Source organism: Mustela putorius, unplaced genomic scaffold (assembly GCF_011764305.1).
Source record: "Mustela putorius furo isolate JIRA1106 unplaced genomic scaffold, ASM1176430v1.1 tig00003976_pilon_pilon_pilon, whole genome shotgun sequence".
In the NCBI taxonomy this organism is placed as follows: Eukaryota; Metazoa; Chordata; class Mammalia; order Carnivora; family Mustelidae; genus Mustela; species Mustela putorius.
The window spans coordinates 3443073-3458475 of NW_025422118.1; the positions used below are offsets into that span (position 1 = coordinate 3443073).

At 35.2% G+C, this 15403-nt stretch overlaps 1 protein-coding gene across 1 annotated transcript in view; it reads left to right on the forward strand.

The window, feature by feature from the left end:
• The window catches only part of LOC101691786 (disintegrin and metalloproteinase domain-containing protein 18-like), a 204420-nt gene that overhangs the window by 89892 nt on the left and 99125 nt on the right, over nt 1-15403 (forward strand). The window contains exon 15 of the mRNA XM_045070988.1: nt 4697-4802. Within this exon, the coding sequence (XP_044926923.1) occupies nt 4697-4802 (106 nt within the window). The remainder of the gene's footprint in view (nt 1-4696; nt 4803-15403) is intronic.

Here is a 15403-nt window from a genome sequence, read left to right on the forward strand (position 1 = left end):
CCTATAAGATCATTTTCAAAACGAAGTTACTTACTTCCAAGCTGTGAATAAGCATGCCATAACTGGTGAAAGTTGATAATACCCTCACTGAGTGAACTAAGAAGTCAAAGATAACCCATTAGCTGGTATAATTGAAATGTGTGGGGGAAATTGTAACTATAAGGATAGGGGTATTAGATGGTTATTACTAATCAACACTGAAATCTAAGAAAAGATAACAAAAAGGTGTTCGTTTGAAATCAAAGTGTATGTTGAATGAGCCCCCACTGTTAACTCATAGAAAGATTTTAATTTTTCAAAATAGAAGGTTAAAGCAAGTTAAAAACTTAATTATCAAGTTGAAGGAATTTTCAGAGAAGTTTAAATTCTCAGTCAAGTCTGCTTTACCATGATTAAGATTCTGGCTGGAAAAAGAAGAAGAACCACAATTGGGATGTGAACAGATGAAAACATGTTCCCTGCAATTTTAGCCTCTGAAACTACTCTATTTATAAAATGACACAACTCTGATCCCTTACACCACCACCTTTGTCCAATTAAGAATGGTAGAAGCATGTTCCCATTTTTTGAAGAAAATGTGGAAGCCTATCACTCATAACACAAATTTTATCTCCATTAGGATCTCTCTCCTACCTGTCCTGGACACTAAAGCTGAAAATTAAGTTAAGGCACAGCAAATAGAGACAGGATTTGCTGGAACTTATAAGGGAGTAAAGGAAATATACCTCAATGGATCTGTAGGTACTAGCCAGCATTTACTGCTAGAATCAAGAGACTTTACATGGAATTGGATTCTGAGAGTGTTTGATATAAGATTAGACAGGGGAACATAAGATCAGATAAGAAAGTTCATTGTTTTTGGAGTACTCTCTTAGAATAATAGGGATTAACATCCTGGCTAGGATCCTAGAAGATGGTAAAAAAATTCTATTAGAAGTGTTTCCAGAGGCAGGGGAGAAAATGGGACGGCTCACTCTAAGTGAAATTTAAATGATGAAATTATCATGAAATAATGGAGGAAAGAAAGAAAAGTCTCGGGGAAATGAATATAATGTATATGCTATAAATACAAGGCCAAACAGTCCCAACAGGAAGACCCAATGTCACAGGGAATGTGGTGCTAACAGGTGTATCAAAATCACTTTAAGTCTTCATTGTGGCCTTCTCTGTAGGCCAGTGGTGGCAGGAGGAGATGGTAATATAGAAGTAGGCTCACTAATAGCAAAGGCATGATTGATGATAGGTCTTAAAAATATCAAGGCCAGAGAGCAGTACTTGGCTTCCAGAAACCAGATGGATAAAATTATTGTAATAAGCAGTAGCAGACAAGGACACCTATGCTACAGACAAAATTATTGTAATAAGCCATAGCAGATATGGACACCTAGACTACAGACAATCAGGAAGATAGATAATAGAATATTACTCAGTTTGTACCATCAAAGGAAATTAAAAAAATGGATGACTAGGGGACTCGGTAGAGTTCCATTAATAAATGCTATAATTTCATGTTCAAATTCTGAATGTAAGCCACTTTTCACAACCAAAACTCATTGACATAAGAGAGGGTTAGAGAGTTCCAGAAGGGAAACCACACAACACCTTGGCAAACATACATGTTAATAATTTCTCTAGCACATCCTTGAATGATTCTCAGTCACCTAATTAGGTTTCTATCTGTTCATGTGGGAAATGAAATAGCCAAGCACCTTGGAAACTAGTGGACAAAGAGTGTATGAATTAACATGAATTAACCAGAAACCCAGTGTCATCATTTTGTCTTTGTAAGAGCGGGGACTCATAGGGGCTAGGTAATAGAGTCTTTGATAACTTTCAATGTACAATGGGTCCACTAGATCCACGAATCTATTTGCTAATTATTTTTCAGTCCTAGGGGATATCATCAGGTTTGACATGTTAATAGTTTTTGCAATCCTATCATTATATCCTTAGCCTAGTTGGCAAGGTCATGGAGAAAGCTTGTGTAAATGTCTCTTTCCAGAAATTAGTGCTATTTGTTTTAAAGCATCTTTGAGCTCATAAACCTGAGATCAAGATCTGACCTGAAACCACAGACAGATGCCCAACTGACTGAGATAACCAGGTGCCCCCAAATTAATGCCACTTTTTTTTAAAAGATCTAGAAAATGCAGAAATGGTTCTGTATATCTACATTTAATTACAGAAACCAGATGGCATCAGAAGATAATAAGAATCTATTGCAAATGCAGACAAGTAGTAGACTAAGTAATTATATCCACTATGCCAGATATGGTGTCTATGCTATAGCAGAATAACATGGCCTCAGATATGTGGTAGGAGTATAACCACTGATTTGGAAAATATATTCTTTTCTTTTCCTATTTGAAAAAAAATAATTAGAAATGGTTTGCTTTCATGTGGAATGGATAATAGCATTAATGTTGAGTTTTGTTGCAGGGTTAGTTTTACTCTCCTGCCCTCAATCATAATGCAATTGTAGAGATATGTAATATCACATTGTCTACTCCATCAATAATTTTGTTCTAATCCAGCTAAATAAGCAAAGCCTCCTAGAATATTAGAACATTAAATAAAACACACATAAATAAAAACACCAGAGACAGATTTTCAAAGTGTTTAGAAATTTGTCATCAGTAAAATTTTAGAGTCCAGTGATCAGAGGTATGACCTGACATCCCCTACAAAGTATAACAAACTTTATGTATCTTGCATCTTATTGAACTAAGAAGTACAATCGCTGGTAGTTCTTTTTGGGATCTAGAGGCAGTATATTCCACATGGGGAAGTACTGCTTAGTTTCATCTACTAGATGACATAAAATGTTGCTAATGTTGAGTGAGGTGAAAAGCAGAAAAGGGCTCTGCAGCATGTCCAAGCTGCAATGCAAGCAGCCATGCATTCTGAATTATAAAAACACAGTGGCCCCAATAATAGAAGTGTAGGTTGTGAGAGAGAAAAAAAAAAAAAATTCTGTGTGGGGTTTATACCAAGCTTCTTTGGGAGAATGACAGGGCAGTTCACTAGGCTTCTGGAGCAAGACTGTGCCATCTTAACTGGAGAACCATACCACTTTAACAAAACAATTCTGGTCACACTAGTGACCCCTGTAGAGATAAAGCATTTCAGACACCAAATAACCATGCATTCAGAACTGTACAGCCTAAACTCAGTTACGTCAGACATACTAAGTTAAATGGTCAGATAGATAGAATCATTCATTCACCTGGATTCAAGCACAGGCAAAAAGAGAGAGCAAAAGGAAAAAGTCCATAAGCAGGAAACCTAAAACAGTACACATTTTTCTTTACATCTCCTTCCACTCACACCTGTGGATACATGGGATTTCATCATGACCAAATTACGCAAGAAGAACAAACCAAGGCTTATTTTATACATATGATGGGTCAGTCACTGGTTATAAGTCGGCTGGGGGGAGCAGTAGCCATACTGCAAACTCACTATGGAGGATGCCTTGAAAGATACTGACCATTTAGTTATCCTTTTCATGTAGAAGGAGAAGCAGCCAGAGGCAGATTATAGATAAACTCATGAACAATGACAAAGGGCCTAGTTTCTTGGTGGGGAGCCTGGATGTGAAAAGACTAGAAGATTAGAGGCAAGAGTTTTGGGATAGAAATATGTGCGAAGAACATGGAAATGAAAAATAATATGAAAACTTTCTTATTAATCTAACAGATTAACACCCATCAACAAGCACCACCACTGAAGAGACACAGAACAATCAAATAAGCATAATAATTTGGCTAGTTTACACCAGCCAGCAACCATCATTATCCACACCAATGCCAGTAGAATGGACACCTTTCTAGGCTTTCTCATTTTTTTTTTTTATTACTGCCTCTGAAATAATTGATTCTATCCTGAGTTTAGTTTATCTTTTTCTTGAGTACTTTTGACTTCTGTTCAAATACAGCCAAAAGTAACAGACAGATTCTGTTTCCCTACTTCTTTGCCTAACACAACATGTTTATTAGAGCTATTATCACCCTTTCAATCATTGAGAAGAGAGTTTCTCCAAGTGTTTCACCCTCACATAGCATAAATTACTCTTCCTTATCCAATGATAATAATTTTCTTATCACCTACTATAAGGCTTCAATTGACAATGCCACATATTTTACAGGAAAATGCCACTTTTATGTACCAATTCATGTATTTAATGAAATGGAAACAATTCTAAAATATCTCAGATTTCCATATACAATACAACTATTCTGCTACTCCATATTACTTTGACAATTATACCTAGACAGACAAATGAACCTTTACTTAAAAGATTGCTTATTTCCCATCAGAAAAAAAAAAAAAGGAGAATGTAACATTTTTGTTCTATTCACAAGTCCCACAATACTTTCTGCCCGTGAGATATTCAAATCTCTCATTTCATTGAGAAGGTCAAATCACAAGGTCAATTGGATGAGGCAGTGTGCATTCTCACAGAGGCAGCAAATTATTTTTAACAATAATTTAATTTTACTACAATAGATATAATTATTTTCTGTTTTTTGTTAGATAATTATTTCTTTCTACTTGCATTAACAGTATACACACAGGAAAAAAAGAATGACTTTTTTTCTTTATATTTTATTTATGAATTAAGTTTGTTTTTTATGAACAAAAAATTTAATTTGGATTAAGAATAATAATTTGATAGACGTCTTTACATTTTTAGGTGCTCAAGGTGCTCCATTTGCCTGTTTCAAAGAAATCAATTCCCACATTGACAAATCTGGAAACTGTGGTTTTAAAAATTCACAACCATTACCTTGTGATCAGAAGTATGTATATAGAAATTAATTTTTATTGAGTCATAAAAATTATAGCTTTCTTGTCAATAGACACTAAAGAGTAATGGACAGTAAACTGTATAACAGGAGAAAAATTTTCAAGTAACATTATATATATTGTTCTTCAATATAATTCAGTTTTCTTTTTTGCTGTTTTTTTTTCCCAGATATAGTCTAATAATGAGACTAAACAAAAAAAAAGGGGGGAGCTGATGCTTATCTTATTACCAGAGGTAGGAAGTAGGCCAAAACCCAGAAACTTATACATTATCTTGAGATTTAAAACTGAGTTTTTTTTAAATTTAGGTAATAATCCTAAGGCTTTGATTTTTAAAACATAAAATTATTGAGAGGAGTAAGTTTCCTTCTTTTGTTTTTGTTGTTTGTTTCCAAAATACTGATATGTAAAGTGTGGCAGTACCTATGAGAACTTAATTGGGAGTACTAGAATATTTTTAAGGGATTTATGAACTCCAATAAAGGACAGCTTAATCCATAACAAATACTTCCTGAATTTCATAAAAGTATTGAAAACAAAAGAATCAAAAAGAATAATAATAACAGAGAGGAAGTTGACCAAGATGGCAATATAGGAGGTTCTGGAATTTTGCTGCTACCACAGAAACACTGCATGTGCATGTACACAGGGAACAATTACTTCTGAAAGAAATCCAGAAAATATCTGAGACTTCTACGCACTGAGCAATTGAGGAAATACACTGAAACGGGCAGATATATACTCTCTTCCTAAACCCCACAACTGGCCCAGCACCACGCAGTTGGAAGGGAACTCTCAACTGCAGCTTCTTCCTGAGGAGCAAAGGATTTGGACTCCGCATTTAGTGTCCCAATATGTACAACACCTCCATGTCTTAAAAAGGAAAGAAAAAGAGTGAAGATTGCTTAAGGAACTCAAGGAACACCACTAAAGAGAGCATTATACCACTAAAGAGAGCATTATAACAGAATGGAAAGAGAGCAAGAAAAAGACAGAAAGGTTATTCAAAGCAATAATGGGTGGAAATTTCCCTAACCTGGGGGAAAGAAACGGATACTCTGATCCAGGAAACCCAGGGGAAGCAAAAAGATGAATCAAAAATCCCCACAGCAAGATATGTTAAAATTAAACTGTCAGATTAAAAACAAAAGAATCTTAAAAGCATCAAGAGAAAAGTAACTTGATAGGTACAAGAGAACATGAAAAAATTATAAGTACGTTTTCAGCAGAAATCTGCATGCCAGAAGAGAGTGAGATGTTAGAATTTTCCAGTCAAGCAAAAGCTGAAGTTTATCACAAGACCAGCCTTACAAGAAATGACAAAGGTGGTTCTTTAAGCCAAAATGAAAGGATACTAATTAGAAAAAGAAAACATATGAAAGAACAAAACCCACAAGAAATAGCAAATAAATAGTTTAAATCCTAATGTAATATAGTGGGGGGTAAATCATTCACACTCTAGTTTAAGATTAAAGAACAAAAACATAAAAATAACTATAACTACCATAAGTTGTTAATTTATAAATACTGTAAAAAAAACACATTGTGAGCACAAAAATACAAATGTACAGGAGGAGTGTAAGAATGTAGAGCTTTTATATGTGTTCAGTTTTTATCAACTAAGATTGATTGTTACAAATATAAGCTGTTTTATGTAAACTTCTTGACAAACAGAAAGCAAAAACTTTAAAGTAGATACACATAAGATAAAAAAGAATTGTATGGAATCAAAGCATAAAACTACAGAAAATAAAATCATAGAGGGAGACAATAAAAGAGGAGTAAAGGAACAAAGGAATTACAAAACAACCAAAAAACAATTTACAAAATTGCAATAGTAAGTCCCTATCTATCAGAAATATACATAGACCCTGTTCTCCAATCAAAATACATAAAGTGACTGAATGCATAATCAAACAAGAGCCAACAGGGGTGGCTGGTGGCTCAGTTGGTTAAGCACCTGCATTTAGCTCAGGTCATGATCCCAGGCTCCCTCCTCAACAAGGAGTCCACTTCTCCCTCTGTGCCTCCTCCTGCTTTTGTTCTCTTTTTCTCTCAGATAAATAAATAAATAAAAATAAATAAAATAAATTTTAAAAAGACTTAGCAATACGTTGCTTTCAAGGAACTTCAGCTTTACAACACACAGAGTGAAAGTGAAATTGGAAAAAGGTAAGCCATGCAAAATGTGAATAAAAACAAAATAAATCAAACAAAACAAACAAAACAACAACAATGAAAAGCCAAAAGAAAAAGCACAGATAGCTATACTTATATCAGACAAAATGACTTTAAGCCAAAGACTATATAATAAGAGACAAAAACGTCATTATATATAATGATAAAGGGATCAGTTCATCAAGGCAACGTACCAGTAAGTATTTTTGTACCAAACGTAGGAGCACCAAAGTATATAAAGCAAATATTGATAGATTGAATGGAGAAACATAGAACAATACAATAATGGTTGGGACCTTCAATACTCCACTTTCAACAATGGATAGATAGATCATCCAGACGGAAAGTCAGTAAGGAAACATCAGCCTTAAACTACCTATTGGACCCAATGGACTTAACAGACATTTACAGAACATTCCATCCAGCAGCTAAGTACATTCTTCTTAAGTGCGCAGAGGCTTTCTTCAGGAGAGCATATGTTAGGCCAAAAAAAGAGTCAATAAATGTAAGAAGATGGAAACAATATCAAACATCTATTCCAACCATAATAGTATGAAACTAGAAATTAATTCCCAGAAGAAAACTGGAAAATTCACAAGTTTGTGTGGAACAAACAACATGCTACTAAACAACCAATGAGTCATAAAAGAAATAAGAAGAGAAGTAAAAAAATAAAAAAATAAAAATAAATGGAAATGGATACACAACATACCAGATGTTTGATGTAGCAAAGCAGTTGTAAGAAGGAAGTTTATTTGATAAATATCCACATTAAATAGAAGAAAGGTACAAAATACCTCAAATTCTAGAAAGAAGAATAACCTATGCATAACTTGAGTAGAAGAAAGAAAATAGCATAGAGTGGAAAGAAATGAGACTAAAAAGTCAAGAGAAAAGATCAATGAGGTCTTTCATCCATTTAGAGTTTATCTTTGTGTATGGTGTAAGAGAATGCTCCAGTTTTATTCTTCTATATATAGCTGTCCAATTTCCCCAACACCATTTATTGAAGAGACTGTCTTTTTTTCCACTGGATATTTTTTCCTACTTTGTCGAAGATTAGTTGACCAGAGTTGAGGGTCCATATCTGGGCTCTCTATTCTGTTCCATTGGTCTATGTGTCTGTTTTTGTGCCAGTACCATGCTTTGTATGATCACAGCTTTGTAATACAGTATGAAATCAGGCAACGTGATGCACCCAGCTTTGTTTTTCTTTTTCAACATTTCCTTAGTGATTTGGGGTCTCTTCTGGTTTTGAACAAATTTTAAGATTGTTTGTTCCAAATTTTGAACAATGGTATTGGTATTTTGATTGGGATGGTGTTGAAATATAGATACCTCTGGGCAACATATTCATTTTAATGACATTTATTCTTCCGATCCATGACCATCTAATGTTTTCCCATCTTCTTGCGTTTTCTTCAATTTCTCTTTTTTAAAAAGATTTTATTTATTCATTTGACAGACAGAGATCACAAGTAGGCAGAAAGGCAGGCAGAGAGAGAGGAAGGGATGCAGGCTCCCTGCTGAGCAGAGAGCCCCGATGTGGGGCTCGATCCCAGGACACAGATCATGACCTGAGCCGAAGGCAGGGGCTTTAACCTACTGAGCCACCCAGGCACCTCTCTTCAATTTCTTTTATGAGTATTTTGTAGTTCCTAGTGTATAGATCCTTTACCTCTTTGGTTAGATTTATTCCTATATTTTGGATTTGGGTGCTATTGTAAATGGAATTGATTCTCTAATTTCTCTTTCTACAGATTCATTGTTAGTGTATAAGAAAGCAACTGATTTTTGTATCCTGCCACATTACTGAATTGCTGTATGAGTTCTAGTAGTTTGGGGGTGGAGTTTTTGGGTTTTCCATATAAAATGTCATGTCATCTGCAAATAGAGAGAGTTTGAATTCTTTGCCAATTTGAATACCTTTTATTTCTTTTTGTTGTCTTATTTCTGTTGCTAGGACTTCTAGTACTATGTTGAACAACAGTAGTGAGACTGGACATCCTTGTCGTGTTCCTGATCTCAAAGGGAAGGCTGTCAGCTTTTCCCCATTGAGGATGATGTTTGCTGTGGGTTTTTCCAGATCGATTTTATGAAGTTGAGGAATGTGCCCTCTATCCCTATACTCTGAAGTGTTTTAATAAGGAACAGATGCTGTATCTTGTCAAATGCTTTTTCTGCATCAATTGAGAGGACCATATGGTTCTTCTCTCTTCTCTTAATGATTTGTTCTATCACATTGATTTGCAAATGTTGAACTACCCTTGCATCCCATGGATAAATCCCACCTGGTCATGGTGTATAATCTTTTTAATGTACTGTACTTTTTAATGTACTGATCTCTGCTGAGAATCTTGCATCCATATTCATCAGGAATATTGGTCTGAAATCCTCCTTTTTGGTGGGGTCTTTGCCTGGTTTGGGGATCAAGGTAATGCTTGCCTCATAGAAGGAAGTTTTCCTTTTATTTCTATTTTAGGAAACATCTTCAGGAAAATGGGTATTATTTCTTCTTTAGATTTTTGGTAGAATTCCCCAGGGAATCCATCAGCCCCTGGACTTTTGTTTTTTGGGGAGGTTTTTGATCACTGCTCCAATACCATTATTAGATGTTCATCTATCCAGGTTGCCAGTTTCTTCCTGATTCAGTTTTGGAAGCTTATAGGTTTCCAGGAATGCATCCATTTCTTTTAGGTTGCTTAACTTTTTGGCATATAGCTGTCGATAATAATTTCTGATGATTGTTTCTATTTCCTTAGTGTTATTCATGGTCTCTCCCCTTTCATTCATAATTTTATTAGTTTGGACCTTTCTCTCTCTCTCTTTTTGTATAAGTCTCTCTCTTTCCATCTCTTTTTGTATAAGTCTGGCCATTCTTTCAATGTACCAACTTCTTATTTTATTAATGCACTCTACTGTATTTCTGGTTTCTAATTCATTGATCTCTGCCCTAATCTTATTTCCCTTCTTATTCATGCATTAGGTTTGATTTGTTGTTGATTCTCACAGAATGGAAGAAGATATTTGCAAATGACTCTATAGACAAAGGGCCGATATCCAAGATCTATAAAGAACTTCTTCAGCTCAACACCTAAAAACAGATAATCATATCAAAAAATGGGCAGAAGACATGAGCAGACACTTCTCCAAAGAAGACATACAGATGACTCACAGACACATGAAATACTGTTTATCATCATTAGCCAGCAGGGAAATTCAAATCAAAACCACATTGAGATACCACCTTACACCAATTAGAATGGGAAAACTACACAAGGCAAGAAACAACACATGTTGGAGATGTTGTGGAGAGAGGGGAACCCTCTTACACTGTTGGTAGGGATGCAAATTGTTGCAACCACTTTGAAAAACAGTGTGGAGATTACTCCAAAAATTAAAAACAGAGCTACCCTATGACCCAGCAATTACACTACTGGGTATTTATCCCAAAGATATAGATGTAGTAAAAAGAATTGTCATATGCACCCTAACCTCCATAGCAGCAATGTCCACAATACAAAAAATGTGGAAAGAGCCAAGATGACCTTCAGCAGACAAATGATTAAAGAATATGTGGTCCATATACACAAAGTAATATTACTCAGCCATCAGAAAGGATGAATACCCAACTTTTGCATCAACATAGATGGGAATGGAGAAGATTATGCTAAGTGAAGTAAGTCAAACAGAGAAAGTCAATTTTCATATGGTTTAACTTATTTGTGGAACATAAGGAATAGCATGGAAAATTAGGAGAAGGAAAAAATGAGGGGGGAGAAATCAAAGTGAGAGATGAACCATGAGATAATATGAACTCTGGGAAACAAATGGAGGGTTTTAGAAGGGAAGGGGGTGACAGGATGGGTAAGCTTGGTGATAGGTATTAAGGAGGGCACAGAGTCCATGGAGTACTGGGTGTTATATGCAAACAATGAATCATGGAACACTACATCAAAAATTAATGATACACTATATGGTGCTAACAACACAATAAAAATGACCATGATTGAAGTATTAAAAACAGGGGAAAAAAGAAAAGATCAATTATACTGAAAGTTGATAAAAACATCAATAAAATTGATCAACCACTAACTAGATCTACTGAGAAAAAAGAAATATGACTCAAATAGCTAAAATTGGAAATGAAAGAGAAGACATTATAAATGATATCACAGAAACAAAAAGGATCATAAGAAATAACTATGAATGGTTATCTATTCCAAAATTAGTCAAGGTAGAAGAAATGGATAATTAACCTAGACAAACACAATATACCAAGGGAATCATGAATGAATAAAAAATCTTAACTGACCAAATGAGAGTGAATAATTAGTCAAAAACCTCCTCAAAAACAAAATTCCAGATTCAGATGTCCCATTGGTGAGTTCTTTTTTTTTTTTTTTAAGATTTTATTTATTTATTTGACAGAGAGAGATCACAAGTAGGCAAAGAGGCAGGCAGAGAGAGAGGAAGGGAAGCAGGCCCCCTGCTGAGCAGAGAGCCCGATGTGGGACTCGATGCCAGGACCCTGAAATCATGACCTGAGCCAAAGGCAGTGGCTTAACCCACTGCGCCACCCAGGTGCTCCCCCATTGGTGAGTTCTGACAAGCTTTTAAATGATCAATAGCAATCCTTGTCAAAATCTTGTAAAAACCTGAAGAGGAAAAAACACTTCTGAAGTCATTTTACAAAGCTAGTATTATTACTCTAATAACAAAGCTGGGCAAACATATTACAAGAAGAGAAATAATAGGCCAATACAACACAGATGCAAAAATCCTCAACAAAATATTAGAAAATTAATTAAGGAGTACATTAAAAGGGGGATGCCTGGGTAGCTCAGTTGGTTGAGCACCCAACTCTTGATTTCAGCTCAGGTCATGATCTCAGGATTGTGAGATTGAATTGGGACTCAATCAGCATTGAGCCCTCTTAAGATTCTCTCTCTGCCCCTCCCCTCTTGCTCTCTCTTTCTCTCAAAAGAAAAAGTACATTAAAACGATCACACATCATGATCAAGTGACATTTATTCCAGTGATGAAGGGATGGAGCACCCTCCACAAATCAATCACTATGTTATACCACATTAACAAAATGAAGTATAAAAATCACATGATTATCTCGACAGGTATGGAAAAAGCATTTGACAAACTTAAACATTTTATTATAAAAACATATTTGTATAGCAGGATTGTACCTCAACATGATAAAAGTCATATATGACAATTCTACAGCTAACATTATATTAAAGGTGGCAGCTCAATATTTTTCCTCCAAGACCAAGAAAAAGACAAGGATTCATTCTCTTGTTACTTCTATTTGAAATAATGCTACAAATACCGGTCATAACAATTAGGCAAGAAGAATAAGAGGCATCCAAATAAGAAAGAAAGAAGCCTGGTGGTCGGTAATAAAGAGAGCACATGTTGCACAGAGCACTGGGTGTGGTGCATAAACAATGAATCTTGAAACACTGAGAAAATAAAATTAAATTTAAAATAAAGAAAGAAGTAAAATTGTCTGTTGTAGTCGATACAATCTTACATGTGGGAAACACATGTGGGAAACCACAAAAATGTTAGAGCTAGTATAAAAATTCAGTAAAGTTGCAGGACACAATTTCAATATACAAAAATTATTTGCATTTCTATAACACTAATAATGGAAAGAGAACTATTGGAAAAGGAAATTAATAATCCCACTTATAATAACATCATAAAGAATAAAATACTTGGATATGAATTTGTCCAAGGAAGTGAAAGATATATGTATTGAAAACTATAAGAAATTGAAAAAATAAATTGAAGAACACACAATAAATATGAAGACATTCTATGCTGATGGATTGGAAGAATTAATATTGTTAAAATATCTCTGCTACCCAAGGTATGTACAGAGTCAATGCAATCCCTATCAAAATTCCAGTGTCATTTTTTACAGAAATAGACAAAAGAATTTAAATTATATGAAACCACAAAAGACCCCAAAGATCCACAGTGATATTGAGAAAGAAAAACAAAATGTCACACTTCTTGATTTGAAACTGTACCAAAAAACTATAGTTATTTAAAAAAAAAAAACTATAGTCCTTACAAGAGTATGATATTGGCACAAAAACTGGCATATATTAGTGGAATAGAATAGACAGTCTAAAAATAAATACATGCATATACGATTGATTAATTTTCAACAAAGAGACCAAGATTATACAATGATAGTCTGTTCAATAAATCACGTTGAGAAATTGGGATATCAATATCACAAATACACAAATATTAACTAAAGTGGAAAAAAGACTTGAATTTAAGATATGAATATGTACAACTCCTAAAGGAAAATACACATGATAATTTCCATGACAGTGGTCTTGGCAATAATGTTTTATTGTCACTGAAAGCAAAAGCAGAAAAATAATTACACAAGTCGGAGTACAACAAACTAAAAATCTTTAACTTAGCAAATGAAATCATCCAGAAAATGAAAATTCAAACTATGGAATGGAAGAAAACCTTTGCAAACCAAATATCTTATAAGAGTGATATTTAAAATAGGCAAGATATCTTCCAACTCAACAATAAGAAAAAAAAAATTATTTTAATGGGCAAAGGACCAGAACAAACATTTTTCCAAGGATATGTGTATGGTCAACAAGTACATGAGAAAGTATTCAGCATCACTAATCATCAAGGAAATGCATGTCAAAACTACAAAAAGATATCAAATCACATCTGTTAGGATAGCTATTATAAAAATGGATAACAAAGGCTGGCAAAGTTGTATGAAAAAGGGAGCCTTCATATAGTGTTTATGGGAATGTAAACCGTATAAACACTATGAAAAATAATTTGGAGTTTCCTAAAAAATTAAAAATAGAACCACCATGTGATCTCTCAGTCTTACTTCTAACTGTAATGAAAAGAAATGAAATCAATATTTTTTAAATTTTTTTATTTTTTATAAACATATATTTTTATCCCCAGGGGTACAGGTCTGTGAATCACCAGGTTTACACACTTAACAGCACTCGCCAAAGCACATACCCTCCCCAATGTCCATAATCCCGCCCCCTTCACCCAAACCCCCTACCCCCAGCAACCCTCAGTTTGTTTTGGGAGATTAAGGGTCACTTATGGTTTGTCTCCCTCCCGATCCCATCTTGTTTCATTGATTCTTCTCCTACCCACTTAAGCCACCATGTTGCATCACTACTTCCTCATATCAGGGACATCATATGATAGTTGTCTTTCTCTGCTTGACTTACTTCGCTAAGCATGATACGCTCAAGTTCCATCCATGTTGTCGCAAATGGCAAGATTTCATTTCTTTTGATATCTGCATAGTATTCCATTGTGTATATATACCACATCTTCTTGATCCATTCATCTGTTGATGGACATCTAGGTTCTTTCCATAGTTTGGCTATTGTGGACATTGCTGCTATAAACATTCAGGTGCATGTGCCCCTTTGGATCACTACGTTGGTATCTTTAGGGTAAATATCCAATACTGCAATAGCTGGATCATAGGGCAGCTCTATTTTCAACATTTTGAGGAACCTCCATGCTGTTTTCCAGAGTGGTTGCACCAGCTTGCATTCCCACCAACAGTGTAGGAGGGTTCCCCTTTCTCCACAACCTCGCCAGCATCTGTCATTTCCTGACTTGTTCATTTTAGCCATTCTGACTGGTGTGAGGTGCTATCTCATTGTGGTTTTGATTTGTATTTCCCTGATGCCGAGTGATATGCAGCACTTTTTCATGTGTCTGTTGGCCATCTGGATGTCTTCTTTGCAGAAATGTCTGTTCATGTCCTCTGCCCATTTCTTGATTGGATTATTTGTTCTTTGGGTGTTGAGTTTGCTAAGTTCTTTAGAGATTCTGGACACTAGTCCTTTATCTGATATGTCGTTTGCAAATATCTTCTCCCATTCTGTCAGTTGTCTTTTGATTTTGTTAACTGTTTCCTTTGCTGTGCAAAAGCTTTTGATCTTGATGAAATCCCAATAGTTCATTTTTGCCCTTGCTTCCCTTGCCTTTGGCGTTGTTCCTAGGAAGATGTTGCTGCGGCTGAGGTCGAAGAGGTTGCTGCCTGTGTTCTTCTCAAGGATTTTGATGGATTCCTTTCTCACATTGAGGTCCTTCATCCATTTTGAGTCTATTTTCGTGTGTGGTGTAAGGAAATGGTCCAATTTCATTTTTCTGCATGTGGCTGTCTAATTTTCCCACCACCATTTATTGAAGAGGCTGTCTTTTTTCCATTGGACATTCTTTCCTGCTTTGTCGAAGATTAGTTGACTGTAGAGTTGAGGGTCTATTTATGGGCTCTCTATTCTGTTCCATTGATCTATGTGTCTGTTTTTGTGCCAGTACCATGCTGTCTTGATGATGACAGCTTTGTAATAGAGCTTGAAGT